Here is a 21294-nt window from a genome sequence, read left to right on the forward strand (position 1 = left end):
CATGCAGAATATTATGTTACACAATCTCTCTACAGTGAAAGCTGTCACTGTGTTGCACCGATGAATGGTTTGTAAATTAAAATGTGTGGCAGCTAAAATTGTTAGGACCCTGAAAAGCTTGTCCTGGCCCTATAAATGCATTATACTATCAGAGGATTTGGCAAAGAATACAATTTGAATGGATTGTTTTCCTCTCTCTCGCAGGCCTTTAGCTGCCTTTTTATTATCTGCGGAAATTCCACTCTCCCCAACCATTGGCCTTATTTGGTATTCTATGTCAACAAGAGCCTCAATTGATTGAATCTGTAACTGCGTCGAGAGCGAGAAAACTGTTTACCGGCTTGATTCAGTGATGTGGAATACAACTATCACTTTGAATTGAAATCTTTCTGCCTTTTTGGGTTTGTCTTCCCCTCTGAGGGCCAGTAATCAAATATGGTTTAACTCTGTTGACTCCACTAATTCTGAACTATATAGATAAATGATAAATTAACAGCAGAAAAACTAGTGCAGGTAACGTTTAAAGGGAAAAGAAAACTACTACTAAAAAATTACTACTACGATACTACATCATTAAAATATGTTAATTTAACCCAGATAAAACTGCAATTTTCTTTTCCTGGAAATCATTTCTTCCTCACTGCTCCGAAACAGCAGTTGCGCTGTAATGCGACTGGCAGGTATACTGTTTTTAGAGCGGGGAAGAAGAAGAGATTTCTGGTAATGTAGCATTAGTCAGAGCTAGCAAACATGTCAGCAATAATTCAAATTCCCACAAGTAAAAACTGGGACATGTACCATATGTTTCCATGGATGGTGCTAGTGTTGCCAATTATTTGTATCAGTACTTGGTATCGGCTGATACACAATGTTAATGGTGGCATCAAGCAGTATTCACAGGTGAAGCAGGGGCTAAGGCCATAAATGGAATTGCAGTACTACTTTTAGAGTTTGCAGTTATAATTTGTATCCTGCCACTAAATTGCTAGTTTCTTTAAATTATTTGTGCAGGGAAACAAGAGTTAATAGCTTTTCTGCCTTCAGGCCCAAAGCCCTTCCTGGCTGAGCTTAAAAACCTTTACATCCAAATGCTGCTGGCTGTGTAGAAAATGTGTCTAGTTCACATTGCCTGCAAACATAATATAAGTACTTGGCCTATTCTTGCCAAATTGCCTGGACCCTCTGTGTAAGGAGCATGCAAATGTCTAAACTGGAGTACTCCAATTTGAAGGCCTCCAAATCCACCAGTTTTTAAGCAACTTGGGGATAAGGGGAAAACACTGGATATCAGGGAAGGAAAATAGAAGTGAGTAACACGTTTAGAAAAAGGTGTGATTACAATCCAAAACACAATCTAATGGATTCAGGTATATGTATATATATTGAAGGGCTTCATGTTTACCCTAACAGCTATTTAAACATTTTAGACCCACAAGACAATTAAGAATCATACTCTAAGTCATTAATTCAAATCAAATTGGACATTATGCAAACAACACATTGATGTAGGTGTAATTAGTTGTATTATAGAGCATATCCATTCATCCATTGTCTACTGCTTATCTGGGCTCGGGTTGCTGATGTAGCATTAGCAGAAATACAGACGTTCCTCTGGATTTCCAGCTCCTCCTGGGGGATCCTGAGGTGATGTAGTTTGCCCCAGTGAGTTCTGGGTCTACCCCAGGGTCTTTTCCTGTTGCAAGTGCCCTATAAACCTCCAACAGAATGTGCCTAGGAGGCATCCTGAATACAATAATACTGTACAACCTCAACTGTCCCCTTTCAACATGAAGGAGCAGCAGTTCTTCTCCCAGCCCCCTGTGGATGTCTGAACTCTTCACCCTATCTCAAAAAGTGAGCCCAGCCTCCCAATGGAGAAATCACTTTTTGGTTATTGTATTTGTAATCTTTTTCTTTTGAGAATTCAGAGAGTTGGAACCCAGATCAACCAGATTAAAGAGCATAGAGATATTTATATCAATCAATCAAATATTATTTGTATAGCCCATATTCACAAATCACAATTTGTCACATACGGCTTTAACAAGGTGTTGCATCCTCTGCCCTTAACTCTCAACAAGAGTAAAGAAAAACTCCCCCAAAAAACCCTTTTAACAGGGTAAAAAGAACGTAGAAACCTCAGAGAGAGCCACATGTGAGGGATCCCTCTCCCAGCACGGACAGAAGTACAATAGATGCCACGTGTAATGGAGAACATCAGAAAGATAAGAGTATTTACAGCACTGGTTAGAATAATCAGTTTGTAGCATAATGGAAGGTAAATGAATAGATTGATTATTGTCAGTAATGGTAAATTATCTGAGTAGACATATTGTATATCAAGCAGTCTTGTTGTAATCATATTCCACGGTCAGCAGCCACCACGATCAGATGCCACTATAGTCCACAATCATGATCCACTGCCACCATCAGGATCCACCATCAGCTGCCACCTCGATTGTGGTCCACCATCACTATCAGATGCCAACACGATACAGGATCCGCCATTACGATCACGATCTCTGATTCGCGATCCACCATCATAATCCACGATGTGGCCGTAGCTGCGGCCCTGGATCTGTGGACGATAAGGCAAAGGGACTCCAGGGAAGAAGTGAAGTCAGTAACATGTATTGATGAGACATTCATTTCTTTGATGTGATAAGGAGGGAGAAGAGGAAGGAGAAGCTGGGAAGAGAAGCTCCATGTGTCATGTGTCCCCCGACATTCTAGACCTATAGCAGCATAACTAAGAGCAGGTCCAAGACCAGCCTGGACCGGCTCTAATTATAAGCTTTATCATAAAGGAAGGTTTTAATCCTACTCTTAAATGTACAGAGGTTGTCTGCCTCCCGAACTGAAAGTGGGAGATGATTCCCCAGGAGAGGAGCTTGATAGCTGAAAGCTCTGGCTCCTACTCTACTTAGAGACTTTAGGGACGACACGTAAGCCTGAATTCTGGGAGCGCAGTGCTCTAGTGGGGTTATATGGTAGTGTCAGCTCTATAAGGTATGATGGTGCCATATTATTGAGGGCCTTGTAGGTAAGGAGGAGAATTTTAAATTCTATTCTAGATTTAACCGGAAGCCCGGTTCTTGTCAGGACACGTGCTGCAGTATTTTGGACAAGCTGCAGAGTCTTTAACGACTTACTGCTGGAGCCTGATAAGGAATTACAAAAATTAAGTCTGGATGTAACAAAGCCACAGTCCTAGAAATTTGTTTTAAGTGAGAATTAAAGGACAAATCAGGATTGAAGATCACTGCCAAGTTTCTAACTGTTTCATTGGAAGCAAGGGAAATGTCATCTAGCGCAGCTATATCATTAGATAATGTATCTCTAGGTGTTTAGGGCCAAGTTATAGAACCTTTGTTTTATCTGAGTATATAAATTGTATTCATATTAACACTGATTGGTGTCCATTCAAAAATTAATAAGAACTAAATGTAACAAATATCAGGAGTTTTTGCAAACAAAGATTGCCTATAGACAACTAATGGAAAAATACTGTTTGAGTGCAACACTTGACAAACACAAGGAGTAAAGTGTGTCCCAGTTAGAAAGCACATTTTACTGCAATCTGACCTACAGGAAGCTGATAGTAGCATTGTGCTGAGGAAAGAGTGCAGCCTGGAGATGGAAACAAACCAAAATTCATAGAAAACAAATCCATCAGCCCTGAGGGCTTCTACACAAATATGCAGTAGCCATTCAGTGAGAAAAATTATTCATGTTGGGTTAAAGTGTTTCCAGATTTTTCCCAAACTATGATTATCAATTAAGACTAGAGACATTTTAGTTTTGTCAATTTGCTATTAGCCAAACCAGTGTACTATGGTGGAATGCTGAAAGGATGTGGCGAAAGACAGTGGGAAATATGACAGACTCAAGGTAAAGGTGGTTGTGTGGATGCATGTGCGTGTATGTGTGTGTGCGTGCGTGCACGTGTATGTGTGTGGGTTTGTGTGTGTGTGTGTCACAAGAGTCACTTTTGTAGAAGGTGCAGATGATGGGTAAATTAAATATAATATAAATTTCTGAGTTTCTGCTACTTATGAGCAGTAATGATTCAATCAGTAACACTACAATATTTTGTGGTGAATGATGTAATTAGGTAAAAGATAAAGTTTGAAATTATTCCTTTTTTCAATATAAAATATGTCAGATTTCATTTTCTGTGTGCTTTTGTCTTCCAGGGAAAGGCAAAGCAGAAAATAATGATTGAATGATTGAAATAGTCAGTTCCAGCTTTACTTACAAAAACTAAATCCTAAAAGAGGCTTTGCTGTTTCATTCAGAACAAATGACTTCAGATCTTGTTTTGTGCTTTGCTGGATTATCCACATGAGGTCTTTGCAGTTTAACTGGTTTAACATCCATGTGAGTGGCTTCCTGTATTCTATCTAAGTGTCGATTGTTAAATAAAGCACTTGACACACTTCCTCTGAGTTGTGGTTACCAGCTTTAATAAGAACCTTTTCCTGACTGCTGTAAAGTGCCTTTTCCGCTACATTATGAGAATAAGTCTCAGCTTCCCTCCCTTTCTTTTTACATCCTGATGGAGAAACCATCACAGAGTCTTCAGTTTTGTCAAATTTATATCTTTCAAAATGACTTTGAGCCAAACCTTCTGTCAGACATCACATCTCCGGCTGAACAGATTCACACTCATGTTATTTCAGCTGACCTGAATATAGCGCTGAACAAATCTCTTGGGTTGTGTTTAAGAACACCACTGGCATTTCACGTTGTCTGCTGTAAAACAGGAACTTACAATGCTTTGACAATCAACAAGGGGGTGGCTCCCACAATGCTGGGGTCGATATCGTAATGACCCTCAGCATTCATCTTATACTCTGCATTCAAAAATCTCTCCAAATTGATTCCAATTACTATAACAGCAAGCGCTCCTCATGTTCCCTATACTAACAAACAAAATAACAGAGGCATCACAGTGAGTTTCTGAGAATGATAGAAAATATGTGATACTATGAGACTTTAAGCTTTTATCCATTATTCACACCACTTTTCTTAACTGAACACATTCAAAATAGATTTTCTTCCTTTCAAGTTGAGATTCATTGTGCTTACACACACACGTCCACACACACACAAGTCAGCTTTTGATGAACTTCCTGCTTGAATGAGTGCAATAGGTTTGGAAGTGAAATGGGACTTCATATAAAAATGATGAAAAAAACTGTGCTTTGATTTTTTACCCTCTATCCCTCCTCCCTTTTTTACATGTGAGGGATGTCACTGACAGCTCTTTCCCAAAGCAGCTTCATTTCATGCATTTTCATCAAGTGTTACTTTCAGCCATTGCCTCAAAACGATTTGAAACCACAGCCCATCACTCATCTTGTCTCCGTACTGTGCTGTGCGTGTACGTCTTGTTCATGAGATTAGATTTTCTCATAACTTTTAAAGATTTCCTCCCACTTCTGATCTGCGTATTAGCAAGATCGATACGTCCCTGAGAAGTAATTGTACATTTGTTTATGCTGCTGTTTTGTGTTCTACAATTCTTTGTTTTTCTCTCTCCTTCAGGTCAGTTCCTCTGGGTGAACAATTCCGCCTTTGGGGGTCCCTGGGTGCTGAGTCCGTGGCTGTGGGGAGGGCAAGCTCCCTGTAGCCTGGACATGGCCATGTTCCTCCACCCCAAACAAAGTGGCCAATACACCATATGGCTCATAGAGCGGGACAAACTGCCACGGGCCCGCTTCTCCACTGACACCCTCCCACGCATCACAGGGTAAGCACTTGTCTTATACATTAAATTAGTGTTCAAATTAAATTCTCCTTGACGAGCATGGTTAAATACAAGTCAATGAGAATGAACATGAGCTCAGCTGAGTTGGTATTGTGTGTACATGCATTCTTGCACACCAGCCAAAAGCTTCATGGTGGTCGCCCTGTTCCCAAACCTGTGTGAATGTGTTCTATTAGAGGCAGAGACACAAAACGTTTAGCAGAATCAAATGATGACACCCTCACCCTTTTTATGTGGAGATTGCCTAACACGCAGAGGGAAATGGCGGCGTGAGAAGCGAAGATAACTTGTTCAAAACGCCTGCAATTTGATTTTGCAGCAGCTTGGCACCAATCAGCAATTACTGCATTCATGTCACCTTCCTGTGTCTAATCCTTAATTAACACCAGGTACGTGCTGCTCTTACTGTGGCTCCTCGGTGGAAGCCACACTCTCTCACACTGAGTGCAACAGGGTGACAGAGGCCAGTACAACACTCAGGTCTAAAGCTTCTCCTCTAAACCCATACATGTGGTCATAGCTATGGATGGCTGTACCTCCCCCTTTATTAGCATAGCTCTATTTATGGTTCTGGCTCATAGGAAGTCAGAATACAAAGAGAAACTCTCAATGCGTTGCTATGGACATATTTCATGTTGCATGTGTGTGTATATATAATCTCCTCAGAGCATTGGAATCCCATGAATGTATGCTTTATGCATCTCTGCTGTCTTTGTAACTGTCTGTATGTGGGAGTTAATGTGCCTTAACATTTGTATGCCTGTGTGTGTCTGTCTTAGGTTACCTTTGGGAACAGAATTCAGACTTATCACCCGTTATTTTGGAATGGCTGTGTCCCAACTGCTCTTTGGCCGGTAGCTGTGGTCTTGGTTGGGTTAGGGTTAGGCAAGTAGTGGTTATGGATAGTGTTTTGTAAGTCCTGATGAAATTTAAATGAAAGTTTATCTTAAATCACCCAAAAGTGACTTGTGTTTCTGATCCAGCTGTTGCTCATGCTGTTGGGACACTAATCTGTTTTCACAGGACTTTCTTTGGGGACAAAAAGTCCCCATGAAGTAAATCATTGAATTTCAATGTGAAGACAAGGTTTAAGGTTAGGTTAGGTTTAGGTTAGAGTTAGGTTTATGTTAAGGTTAAGGTTAAGGTTAAGTTTAGGTCTAGGTTAAGGTAAAGGGTAGGGTTGGTCAAGTAGCAGCTACGAAGGTTAGAGGAAGTAGGGTTAGTGTCCAGGAATTCATGTAAGTCAATGGTATGTCCTCTGAAGTCATGGAGACACGACCATGTGCATGTGTGTGTTTATGCGACGCTCACGCTGGTGTGTCTTCTGAAGGGAGCATAACAGGAACCTGCTCATTACACGTGTGACAGATTAGACTGTGCGTTTGTGTGTGCTCTCATTTATATTCAGAGGCTGCCATCCGCCCACACCATCTCTGCCATTCTGAGACTCGCTCAGCCAAACTCCCCACATTCCCGCTCTGGAGGGAGAGCGCTCATGTCATAAAAACGAGAGAGCAAAAACAAAAGCAAGAAGAGCCACCCGCGGACATTGGAAGAGTCAGTCAGCTTACTAATTGCCAACCTGTGCCCTTGCCTTTGAATTTTAATGCTGTGTTTTGATGCCTCTGCCTGATTCAATAGTCCGGCCATTACGTTCAGGGTTAGCCAAGGGGAAAATAAACCATCCTTTTACACATTCCTCATTTAGCTAGGTCCCCCTAACATGGAGGTAGATTAAACTTATTAGGATTTGTTTAAAACAAGCAACAGGTAATTGTTGCAAAATAAAAAAATGTGGGTCTGTGTGTATTTCTTAATTTAAGGCTTAACTTTGTATGAAGATAATCAGTAGGAGGGAGCTCAGACAGCATCTCTAAACAAACCTAAAACAGCACATAGTGCAAGTTTGTTCCCTGAAGTAGGAATAGTTCAGCACTATTTGCAAAAATGTGCTACACAATGTTGCACTAGTTAAACATTTGTTCTCCTTATTGATTCCTACACTTAAGTTATCAATAGAATTGTTTCTTCTCATAATTCTAAATGAAGAATTGTCTTATTAACTAAACAAGTGCCAATGCTCTGCTACAAATATCAGCGGTGGAGTGCATATGGGTTTGCTTTGAAACCCCCATGAAAATTCCTCCAGCAACCTGTGTTGCAATAATGTTACATCACATCTGAAGGGACTGTCCGAGCACAACACATCTTTGAGAGTCAATTCTCAATGGCTAATGCTTCATCCTCTACAAGTGCTTTGAAATAACAGTCAAGAAATGTAATACTTTCTGCAGCGTATTGAAAAACAATGACATTGGGTGAAATAAAAGTTAATAGACCCAGACAGATTTCAAAATAAAAAACAGCAACCACTATTGCTTTCAAGACCAATACACAGAACTTTGACAAGTCGTCTGTGGAAGAACGTCACTACGCCTGAATGCCACTGGTGATGCAGCATGCAGCTCAAGTTTGTTCCATCAAACATGTTAATCATTCATTCATTTTGACCTCAAGTTAAGTGAATTAAGTAAATCACATCACAAATGGAGCTGATTAAAGCTCCACCGGATTTGGGAGAATTGCTTCCCCCACCACTGTCCAAGCCGACTTTTTGGGTGAGCTTTTTATCATGCCTTCCCTCGAGCACCTGCATTCATACTGTGTCTAACAATACCTGAGGGAAGCACATTTAGGACCTCTGAACGCAGCCTGCGAAGGACTTGACTCATCAAACAGTGTCAGTTCTCACAGTGAATGTCAGCGTCCCCAGTGTGGCATTCAGCACCGAGAGAGAGGCAGGAGGGGGGCGGGGGTGCAAGATTATGATCGTGTGAGTGTGCCTGTATGTATTCATAGTGTGATGTCCTCACATAAATTGTGTGTGTGTGTACAGTCTCTTTGTGCGGGCACTTATTTATTGGGTCATTGTGTGGAGCCGAACACAAAAATTACGGTCCGTACGTATATATCTACATTTTGAGGTCACAGTTTGGAATGTTGTACAATGAAAACAAGAAATACAAAACATTAAACTGCTTCTTTTTTCAATTAAACCCCAGATTACTTAACAGGCAGCTGCAATTCTTAAAGTCTGTAATACAGCTGCAACTGGCTGCAACTTACTAATAAAGTACATTTAAGAAAGTAAATCAAAAAACAATATTGTATGGCTACTTATCCACTGCCATAAAAACACATATGGCATTGGTTCTTAGAGAGTAGATACCCGGGCTGGGTTCAGAGAAAATGTATAATTAATATTTGGGTTTGCGTTCGGCTTGGTTAGTTTTCTCTCTGGCTCAGTCAGGTTGGGACAGAAAATTGCGGCCCTGCTTTGGCCCGGTCTAGATTGTAAACCAGAGGTTGCTCAAATGCCACGGGGAGTTGCGTTTGCATCAAACTCATGGAAAAACGAATTTCGCACATGTTAAGAGATTAGAGCTGCCACACCGGCTGCTGTTTGCCACTGTTCAGCCGCGCTGCTCTTCTGGACATTGGAGGTCTCGCCGATTTTATTTCCCCGCTGAGTACCTAGGACTACTTTTATACAAGGAAATACAGTAGTTATACCAGCAACCTCTGAAAGGCTGTAGTTGTATTAACATTTAATATAAAGAGCTTCAGGTGATGGGCAGTATTCTCTCCCTCTCTCCCTCTCTCTCACACACTATGTAAAAACACAGTGCTGGCAGTAGCAGCTCTGCTGCACAACCACAGCCGGAATGGCCCGGGTGTAAGAGTTCCCCACATGCAGTGGCTCCCAATCGAAAGGACAATACCAAAGATCTTTGGTATAAATACATGTACCATTACACCCCTAATGTTTACCATAACACTATCTTGCAGTGGTAAGATATCAGAGCTTTCCTGTCTTGTGGGTCACAGGTAAGACCTTTCACCTCGCTGAGTGTGAGGTTATAGTATAAAACACAGTCAGTCACACACTGTGGAATTTGCCTTATACACAAAGGGAATGATATTACAGTATATACCACACATTAGCATCCAAACTATATATAGCATGAATTTGTTTCCTTAACATTAATACCATGAACCAAATGGCCTTGATTACCAGGCGCTTTGACATGATGCCTGGCACAACAATTAAAGGTATCAGTAATGTGACAAAATGCAATGCATTAGTGTGGAATGTGTTACATTTTGCAGAGTGAAAAATTATAGAAATATTAGCTGCACTGCACAGTCTCTTCTAAATCAAGCTTGCATATTAAGCAAGTAAAGCCAAAATGTATGAAAGAAAAAAAATTACCTAAGCAATGAGAAAATGAGCTGTTATAAAAAAGGATCCACTTAAACTAAAATAAGGCTTAAACGTCTGGTTGCACATAGACAATTAAAATATTTCATTGTAACTGTCACGGTCATGATGAAAGTTGTCCCACACAATGGAAAGAGTTGGCTGGAGAAAAAAACATTTTCCCCCCCTATTGAAACAGCTGTAATCCCTGCAAATTAAAAAGGATTATTCTCGCCACTAACTTAATTATTCAATTTACAGTCTCATAAATGGAATAAAAAGCAGCCTCAACACTGACATATTCGTCTGTGTTTTCACAGTAGATCCTTTGCAAGTTGAATAATTGCCAAAAGCTACATTACTCAGCTTCTAAAGAAATCAATATGGACTATGCACAAGGCTCTTTGAAATGAAGCAAGCTGGCTCTAAGGCTTGTGTTGCATGTTCAAGACCTATGTATTACAATATAATAATATCATAAAAACCTGGTGATGACTACAGTTAAAAAATGGTGATATCTACCCTGGTATTTTGATGATTGTAGACCAAGAGAGGGTCACCTTTGAGTTAGTCAATTACAAATTTTCCTTTAAATCCCAAACTGCCTTTCAATGTCGTGAAAACAGCTGTTTCTCTGACATTGTGGGCTGTGGTTTCATCTGCACAATCTGATTGCATTAATAGAACGAATACATTTAGTTCCATTTGAAGCAGACTTTCTTCTTATGCTATTAAAACTTTATCTTGGCTCCATTATAACCTGTAACTTAAAAAGGAATCTTTAATGAGATAATCACACACCATATGATTATCTCATGTAGGTGTATGTTATGCATTGATATTATGACATGCTATTAATATTTCTCAGTGCCACTTTTTTTTCTGTTGGCACAAAGCAGTGTGATGACTGTAATGATAACTACAGAGCAGAACATAAATGGGTTGGCAAATGAATGGCTTGGGTCTTGTAAAATCAAAAGATATGAATCATCAAGGTGTTGTAATTAAGTCTAGACATACCAGGTTATCTTATGAGAGAAGACCAGGGCAGAGTTATTGACAGCAGATCGTCACAGATGGGGGGGGCGGGGAAGACCATGTGTGTGACAGTAGTGCTAATTAGTCTTTTCATCCTATGGGATAAAAGGTAGCCATAGTGAGTGAATAAGTGAATTACACAGTAATTTATCATCCTGTTGTCATACCTTTATTTGACAGCAGTTGTTGATGGTGGAGCAGAATATATAAGAGCAGTTGTGCTATAGCCCTGGCATATAAGAGTGGTGTTGCAGACCAGGGCATATGACAGCAGTGAGAGTATAGGAACGTGGCTTGGGTCTTGAAGAGTTGTCGCATTAATTTACTGACTAACAGTCTAAACTGCACATTTGACTGCTAGTTCACAGCTAAACTGATGCTTCCAACTCTCTGGAAGTCACCAGCCTCAACATCTCACACAAACGTATACACACACACACACACACACACACACACACACACACACACACACTCTCTCTCTCTCCCTCTCTCTCTCTCTCTCTCTCTCATTTTTTCACTTATTCACTCACTCATTCACTGACTCACTCATTCACTGACTGACTGTCATTCTCTAACTTTCTCACCTGCTCACTATGCACACAACTTACATACTGAACTATCCATTAAAGGAGCTGCACTGCTAGATGAATGGATGAATGGATAGATAGATAGATAGATAGATAAGTGTAATTTGCCACCAAGTTTTGTAATGCTTAAGAACACTTTCCACACACATCTGTGCATGTGTATAATAATGAATGTAATATCATATCTGATCTCAGAATGGTAGAAGCTGAGTCAAGGGCAGATTGACAAGCGCATTTGTCTGTAGCTAAGTGTAGCTTGTCACCAATCCAAAACCTGCTGCTCTCCTCTCCGCTTGACAAAGCGTAGCCTCTGTCATGCCCTTTGTTGAGGTGACACAGAAATGATGGATGCAACAGCTTGTAGCAGCTTCCAGAGACACTAGTCCACTGCAGCCACAAGTGGGCAGTAAATTAGAAAATGAATGCGAACGATCGTTCATACATCACATTGATGTAGTTTTTTAACTTTTAATTGGTCAATCACTGCTTACCTTGCTCGCCCTGATGGTACCAGTGCCACACACTGAAACTTCTCTTTGAAACTGGAGTAATGATACACCCCCCTCACAGAGAGTCTCTGAAAGCCATGTTTTGTGGGTTCTTCAATGAGCGGAGCTAGACTACAGTGAAAGCGATGGGTCACCTCAAGGCCCTCTCGTTGGCAAAGGCTCATCCATCCCTGGCAGGCCTTTACATCACCTCATCTCTTCCACTTGGTGTTTGCGAGGGGTGACCCCCAGCTCTCAGACAGTGGTCTCTGGAGGGCTGGGGCTGATGGGATCCTCTTAGCTCTGGTTCCGGGAGAGCTGCCAGTAGGAAAGCTGCAATTGCCATAGATCATTTGGAGAAGAGACAAAGGCAGTCTTCAAAATATGGTTTTCTTGTTTTGGGGCCAGGAGTGTAGTACATAACATCTCAAGGACAGGAAAGGAGCAGTACTGTGCCATATGGTGTGTGATATGCAGGTAGATCAGTTCCATTGTGACCCAAAGCTTCAAAAATATACCACCCTAACACAAACCTCAAGTTCTTTTACAGAGGAACCTCCTCTCTGGTTTAGTACCTCAAACATTTTTGAGGTAATAAACGATTTGTAGACAGTTAATCACATATGTGCTTGATTCACTCGCTCAGACCTAACATAGGTACCCACACATTAGCTGTATGAAGGCTGCATTCGAAGACAGATCACAACCAAACAGCTAACGGTACACATGATAACAAACCAAGAGGGTATTTAAACTAGCTTGCTGTGTCCAACTGCAGTTAATTGCTAGACGACAGTGGTAAGGGAGACAAGCGTGGGATACAAATCACAAAATCACAAGATCCCATTCTCCAAACAAGGCCGCCCCTGAATAGGGACACAGATATTCTCTGAAAGACACTGAAATGTTTTTACAGTTGGACTCCTTTTCAGTCTGACCTGCTATGACATATAAAAATACAGTGAGTTTTGGTCAGCCATTGTCCCCTCACCCATGCACTGCCACTAGGCCATGGCTCACATGGATCTCAACTTTGTTCTTTGTTGTATTTTTTAAAGTTTACTGCAAGGGATGGTCCCAGCAGAATTTGAGAGTGGACTTGTTCTTTAGGAATAGACTTCTGTATAGACTTTACTTTATCAGACAGCATATATGTAGCTGGACCCCTGCCACTGTGGGTTATCAAACACAAACCAAGAGAGACGCTCACCAATAATGCTCTTTATTTGCCAAATACTCAAACAAATATCAAGAAACTTAGATTCCCCTATGCTGACCCGGCCCTGCTTTTGTGGCTCACAGGTTCAGTCACTCCAAACATATATCAGATGGCATGGTGTGTCCACCTATATCGATAAGAACCTACTAAAGCTACTGTATTTACTGCATTAAAGAGGAGCAGCGATTCTATGAGCTCCTGCAGCTAGATGTCACCATGTCAACCCTCACAGAAATCCAGTCTGCCTATATTTCTTTCTGCTCTCGAGTAAGACGCACACACACACACATGAAACACATGACAGACACACTCACTTTCTTTTCTGTATCTGAAGAAAATATTAGTACGTTGTCTCTGTAGAGTTTCAGTGATATCTCGGGGCTTCATAAAAAGCGCCTCATATAGAATATCTACAGATGAATTATATCTTCTCATCCTCAGCTTGCAGACTCCACCATCCTCTCCTCACATGCACATTCTCTCTTTCTTTTGTCTTCTCCACAGACAAGCACTATGGTTTTTATTCCCACACTTCCCACTGTGTTCATAGGCCATATGTGTCATCTAAGAATCTTTAATCACATTCCCACAAAGTTGTATCGTACATTCCTGACAGCTGAAGTTTTACACAAGTGAAGAGGAAGATGGAATTTGAGAAAAGCATCCGTGGCCTAGTTTTTATGACAAGAGTGTATTTCAGTTTTAACCTATGGCAAAAGCATAAGCAGATTTTCCTCCCAGACATTTAAAGCTGAGCACCTAAATCACAATGCTGTAATGCACGTTTTGTATCAAAGCAAACGAGATACAGAGAGACAGATAGTGCTTCTCTTCTCTGTTCCTCTCCCTTGTGTCCCTGAAGGTTTGTGTTATGAGGAGCACGTATCTCAGGTGTATGGTGCGGCTGCAGCGTTATCTCACTATTAAAAAAAAATATATATATATATATATATCACCGTTATTCAGTCAGGAAAAAAAAAAGTTTAACCTATAAAATGTAGAAAATTAATACATTTTATTTCATTTATTTGAGTTGTTGCTGTAATGACTGTAACCAAATCTTGTGGCTGATGACTTGTGAGCTCAGACTTTCACATTTGGTCCCTTTTACTGCAGGGTTATTGTATTGCTTTAAATCACAAAGGTCACAATGATTGTCAGTATACGACAGGAAGAGGTCATTGTTCTTCCAGTGCAAACAGAACCAACATCGTCATGATAGTTTGGTTTGTATGTAAATCAAACTTCTGCCATGTTTCTTTGTTAAGTGTCCTAAAAGGTTAAGCATGTATAGTGCCAGTGGTTGTCTATCATTTAAAGTGTCTAATGTAAAAAAAACAAAAAAAACAAGAGCTTTGAACCAGTAACAATTAAGTTTTTACTTCCAATTCAATATTTAGATTGATGTTCTTGATTCCAAAAACATCTTTATGTTTTCCCATCCCACAGCAGGATAGTTTTTAGCTATTTATAGGTTTGTGACCTGTAGCTTGGCTAAAATGTAACACCCTCTGTAAAACCCAGTATAGCCCAGGGATCAGCAGCTGTGATAGAGTACTGAGAATGCAGAAATCTCTTGTTTGACTTGTTTGAAATAAATACTTTTATTTTGTATTTTGAATAACATGTCTTACATTTCTATAGTATGGAAACATATTCACAGCTTTTGCCGACTTAGTCCCCGAGTTAGTGTTTTCAACAGTGCACATCTCTGTTCTTCTTACTTTGTTGTACAAGATAAAAATAAATAAAAAACTATACGACAATAGTGAACATATTTTCGTAGTGCAGCTATTCTCTGTATATTTTTTAATGACCACCCCCCCCACAAAGTAGCTGTAGATAAAAAGGAAGGTGCTTTGTTCGAATCCTGATTTGGTCTTTGTGTAGCATTTGCATGTTTTCTCCATGTTTGCACCAGTTTTGTCAGGGTAAAATATGCAGTTTGGAGTTGTTAAATTTGAGACTCTACATTTATCGTAGGTGTGCATATGAGGGTGAATGGTTGTTTGTTTCTGTATGTTGGCCCTGTGATACACTGGTATCCAGTGTTAGCAGGGATTGGCCCTCCGGTCAGCCCCCTCAGTGACACTTACAGAACAAGAACCCTAACCCTAAATGGATGGATGGATTTGTTTAATGTGGAAGAAAGTCATTTACGTTGATCTAATGTTTAGCAGCCTTGAAAAACTGAATCTGACTGTAATTCTATATTTCATCTGCTACCTGACAATTTGCACTTTAGCCTGTGGACTGGAGACATAAAGGGACTAATGTCAATATTCTGAATAGTATGCTAATTTAACAGTTTGACAGCCTTTTGAACGTTTAAAGAATTATGCATCAGAAATATTGAATAGTTTATCTGTAGCCTTGAGGCATCCAACCAGGGATCCATTAGTCAAGTGTTCAACTGAAGTGGCTTTTTTAATGGGAATACAAAGCGTGACACAAGTGTTGTAGTTCGGTCTCAAATCGTCTGCAGCCATTTGGGTATCATTACACATGTCAGATGAAACTGAGGATTCATTCAAACAGAAAATGTCCAAATGTAAAGAAAAGAATATAAAATCTGAATGGTTGAATATATTTCCAATGTTAGGTTGCGTGGAGTATTTAATCGTATGTGTACTTTAAGTCATTTACCCCCTGGAAGCTTTTACTGGATACATTTATCAGTGATGGTTATCCAGAAAGTACTAACTGAAAACCAAGTGTAAATGTGTGAAAATACAAATGTTGGAATGTATCTGGTGCTAACTTTACTTTTCTAAAGGTCACCTGCCTGTTCTTGTGCTATAACTTTATCTCCAGTGTCAGTGTCCCAGACGAGATCTGAAGCCAAATGTACAGTTCAATAAGTTTGACCTGGTTAAGGAGGCAGTGTGACCCAGACTTTGAGTCATTTCAGACACTCAGACATTTTACAAGGTCTTTGAAAGTGTCATCACACAATCTGCAGCGAGATCCATTTTAGGAACTGGAGCTCCAATATTTGTCAGATGATAAAAAACAGTGTGTCCGTATGGACGTTTGTTGTTTGGACTTTATAATTTGGCAATTAACCTGATGATCTCTGCAGAATACTCGCTTTTCTGATTCGTGGTCAGGGGCTGCATAAATATATTTATATGCAAACAAAAATATCTCCTCATGCTGCTTTTCTTTCTGAAGCTCCTGTCACCATATAATAGTTTTTTTTAATAAGTGATATATTTTGATATTGATCCAAATTCTATGAAGAGAGTTTTTATGTGGCTTTACCTGTCTGTGCCACATTCGGTGTGCACACCACAACTCTGTCACGGTAAAACAATTAGCAGAATGGTTAGTTTAATGTTAGCTGGCAATCTTAGTTTTCTAACAACCAGAAGCACTTGTCAGACATGCACTGAACTCCAGAAAATGAAATTATCCGCAGGGGCTGTATGTGAGAACGAACATTTCTGAGTAAGTTGCTGTGGACATTCTCCCGAGTTTCTCCTGCCAGCCCCAGTTGAGTAAAGACTCCAGAGAATGTCCAAGTGGGCCCATGTCAGAACACAGCAGGAGATTGCAGCAGATTCACAGCGAGCAAGTTGGCGTGTTGATGATGTTTCTAACACATGGTGGATGCAAAACTGAAACACAAATGACTTAAAATAAACACATCAAAGTTGAATATACGTTCAGCGGAATTTAAACGTTATGTCTCCTGCCTGATCTACCCAGACACCACCCTTGGCCTGAATGTTCGGGCAAACTCTGGAGAAGGTCAAGACTCCATTGTCCAGACATTTTCGGAAGTTCATGTTTGAGAATGGCTGAAGTGCACTGAATTGACTTGAGTATGATCCATAGTGCAGTTAACGAGTTCCTGTATGTGCTGTATATAACCTGTGAAATCATGCAGGTTAAGATCTCAGGCTCCTAAATCTTCTACTTTCTCACTGTGTTGTGCTGGGAGAAAAGAGACAAATGTATCACAGCAATATTCATGAATAATCTGACCTTTAGATTTTTTACATGACTGCATTCATCTGTGCAGCGACTACTGAAGAAACAAGAAAGTTTTTCTTTACATTAACAGATCTGTTAGTTGAAGAATGATGAACTCATAAATAATACTTGACAGCAATTATTCAATTATTTATTTGTTTGCTGAGGGTGTGCATTTATTCATTCAGTCACTTTTCGTTGCATACACAACATGTAGTGCATACAAAGTAAAGCTGGGATATCAGATGGGATAAATCTACATGCACTGAAGTTCAGCAGTGAAAACCAGCCTTCATTCACACATGCACCAAACTGAAACAGCAGAGAACAGATGTCCTGTGCCAAAGCCCTAACACCAGCAAGCCACCTTTAACCTTGTACTTAATTTGGGACTGTTGGGTTTTTGTTTTGCAATTCAGAGAAATGCCCTTCCTGCACCTATCCATTGGGAATCAGTTCCTCAGGTTTGTGGGCTCATTCCAGCTGTATAATCACCTCTAATCAGGCCACCTACCAGTCGGCATTACCATCTGGTGGAATGGCACTTCGGTTGTTAAGGTGCCTCAGCGGTGATGAATGTCCAAAACCTTGAAAATCTAAATGTACAAGATAGACTACATTGTTTCCCTTCAATTTTATTCAGGCCAGGTGGTACTCGCCAAAAAACAACAGCAAACAAACAATCAGGGATGATCAAGGCACGTAGAGCAGAAAAAATCGTTCTAGGGAGGGCACACTCACTTACTGCCATAATTCCCAATAGAGTCAAGAGCACATACAGCTACAGCTGAAACTCTCTGTCTGCCTGCCATTACCGTAACAACTTTTCTGGATGTTTTGAAAGCCCAACAATGCATCAGGGATTTCTCCCAGTGCTGCCAGTGAAGAGGAAGAGGTGGAGAGGGATAGAGCGAGCCAGAGAGTCAAATGTCCCTGCGCAAAGTTCTATTCTGAAGCTATTCACAAAATATTTAAATTAGAGCCCAAACTCTAAATTATTATTGATTCCAAAAATAATAGATATTTGGGTTATTTTGTTGGTCTTCATTTTTCATTTTGTTTATAAAAAAATATTTGTATTATTTATTATTTGTGGCCTGCCTTGGTTCTCATTTGCCTGGAGGCGTGCATTAAAGAGGAAATACAGAGCTGGGGTCCTAAAAGACAGAGGCGTTGCAGATCATCCATAAAATGTTTCTACAGTAATGTAATAAGAAACTTTTCTTGTATATGGCTTATTAATTTAGTAGTTATTTGTGATTCTTTGTAAAATTTGAAAGGATGTGCTCGCATCATGCACTCTTATGTCTGTTCTCTCAACCAGACATGGAGCAACATTCATTCACTTCAATTTAAAGTGGAAACTGCTCATAGTGATCATGTCTCTCTGATTCAAATTGATCAGAACAACCTCAAGATTACTATAAACATGTTTTTCTTCCAATTCTCATACAGATTACGATCTCTTTGACATTTGTATATTCATTAAATGAATATTAAACTATTGAAATTGACATCTAACCGATGTAGAGATATAACTACACCTTGGCCCTCACCTGCTCCAAGCCTCAGTGGTCAAGATGAACACTCACCTAACCAACCTGATGCTGTGAGAGAGTACGGACAATAGTAACACACTGTAGGAGTCCCTTCAACACCACAAGAGAAGGAACATGAGGGCAAAATAACTAGCTGAGCCACAGGACCTGAGGAGAGGAAGATATCACATGGTGCATGAGCGCTCACGTCAAGCGCACACACACACACACACACACGCACGCACGCACGCACGCACACGCGCACACACACACACACACACACACACACTGTGAACTAATGTTAGGAGAGCAGGACAGGACAGTCGTTACACACTGGCAGTTCTAAAACCTTGTACAAACAAGTTAGAGGGAAGTCTAAGCGACTGTTTGCAATAGCCGCTGCAACAGTTTACATTTTTTTCCATATGCTGTAATGCATGAAAAGAGCCAAATTGAACACAAACCGACAAGTTGATTTAATTGAACTACAATTTTAATAATTTAGACAGTATTTGTATAGGATTGGTTCTGCCAAACGATTGTTGATCCATATTAGTGGTTGATCACTATAACTGGTTTCCACTGTATTAGTTTTATTTTGTTTTATACTGTAACATTCATCTGAATAAGCAAAACAATGTCTTTGTGGAGTTTCCAAATGGTTAAGTTTGTTTTGCAAATTAAAGCTTGAGAGGGTGGGGGATGTCGGGACTTCCGGACACTTGGATGACACCACACGAGCACTATGGAGGCATGTTATGTTGTTTCTGTTTTATTACGTCTGAAGAAGAGGACATTAATGTCTTCAACTGTTTACCCCTGAAACTCCAAAAGTGTTTTGTGGAATCAAACACTTTACCCACCCACCCATCGGCGTAGGGTGATTAGATAATGAGTGAATTTTTATTTCTGGTTGAACGATTCCTTTAACCTCTGAACCCAACCTGAAGCTCTTAATGTAAGCTGCATTGAGTTTGTGTTACCTTGTCCCTTACATACATGGTTATGGGTCGATTTCCCTGATGTGAAAAATCAGGGGGCACCTCACCGCTATATGGGGGCAACCTTCAACACCTTCACCTCACCCTGCTTGGCTGGAGTTGTCTGGAGACATCGCCGTTCCCTGACTAGATTTCTAGCAGGTTGGAAATAAGTCTGTGATGTGTCAGATTCCTGTCGTTGAGCCTCTTTGAATTTAATAGTTTTGGGTTAAATTTGATCTATTTATTTATTTCCCATGACCAAACTCAATGCACAGTTGAGGGATGTTTGCATAGATAGTCTCACATTGACTCGGATCTGTTCGAGAATCAGATGGTTGTTAAGGCCCTCTCATCCTGGGGGTAACTTCCCTATAAGCAGTTACTACTTGAGCTTCACTCCCACATATGTTCATTATCTTCTCGCTCTCAACTGCTTCTCCACCACATGGCCTCCAGCATCCACTTCTGCCCACTTCTCTCCTTCTCTCCAACTGCAAAAGTGGTTTCCAATTTTAGACTCTCATAGTCACCCCCCCAAAAAGAATCTATGTACCTGAGTTAGGCTGAATTATTGCCTGGAAATTGGCTGTACATTTTTGTTCATTGAAAAAGAAAACCGCCTTGGTGGTATTGCAACAACGAAGGTCCGTGACTGATCATGTTACTGATCGCACATTGAAAAGCCAAATACCATATAACTGTGTGGTGAAGTTACACGATTGGCAATTCTATTGCATGGGGTGTTTATAGCATTGTTGCCGATGTAGCACCTTTGGCACAATATTTATGGACTGTTGAGACTCCTTTAGTGATTTATTTTTTCAAATCTAGCAACTTTTAGAACAAACTTTAACTGCTTCCTGTAGAAGATCCCCCAGTTGTGCCCTGTGAGTGCAAAGTCTCACAGTCACACCTCTCATTCAGCCAGCTTGGAAGTGACTGCTGGTGCGGAGGGGATTTCTTTTAAATAAAGAGCAAAGTCAATGGTGGTTTTCTGCAAGTTTAAATCAGCACCTGCAGTTGGTCTCAGCGCATTCAAATGCCTGAGATGCACTAATGAGCACAGGGGTAAGGAAACATCAGTGTTTTATACCTGCTGCTTGAAGCTCTTTCATTTTCTAATGCTAAAACCTATGCTGAGTCTCATACTGTCTTCATCTGGGCATCTGCATATTTTACTTCTCACATATGAAGTAAAAAATAGGTTTGATCACAGGAATTCATCAGAATATACATAGATCATGAAATGTCCATTGCACTTGTTTGATATAGTTGCAATGGGCTGTACTTCATTTGCTTTTTTACCTCAGCTAAGGTGCATTTGTTGGTTTGAGTATAAGTAAGATAAAGCAATAACAACTGAATGGGTTTCCATGAAACTTGGTGGAAATAAGAACAGTATAATGATCAGGGCAGAGCACCTTAAGTT

At 40.3% G+C, this 21294-nt stretch overlaps 1 protein-coding gene across 1 annotated transcript in view; it reads left to right on the plus strand.

The window, feature by feature from the left end:
* The window catches only part of alk (ALK receptor tyrosine kinase), a 351702-nt gene that overhangs the window by 211028 nt on the left and 119380 nt on the right, over positions 1 to 21294 (plus strand). Inside the window, exon 4 of the mRNA XM_035169137.2 lies at positions 5551 to 5755. Coding sequence (XP_035025028.2) covers positions 5551 to 5755 — 205 coding nt within the window. The remainder of the gene's footprint in view (positions 1 to 5550; positions 5756 to 21294) is intronic.

The sequence above is a fragment of the Hippoglossus stenolepis genome, chromosome 10, assembly GCF_022539355.2.
Source record: "Hippoglossus stenolepis isolate QCI-W04-F060 chromosome 10, HSTE1.2, whole genome shotgun sequence".
NCBI classification, from domain to species: domain Eukaryota; kingdom Metazoa; phylum Chordata; class Actinopteri; order Pleuronectiformes; family Pleuronectidae; genus Hippoglossus; species Hippoglossus stenolepis.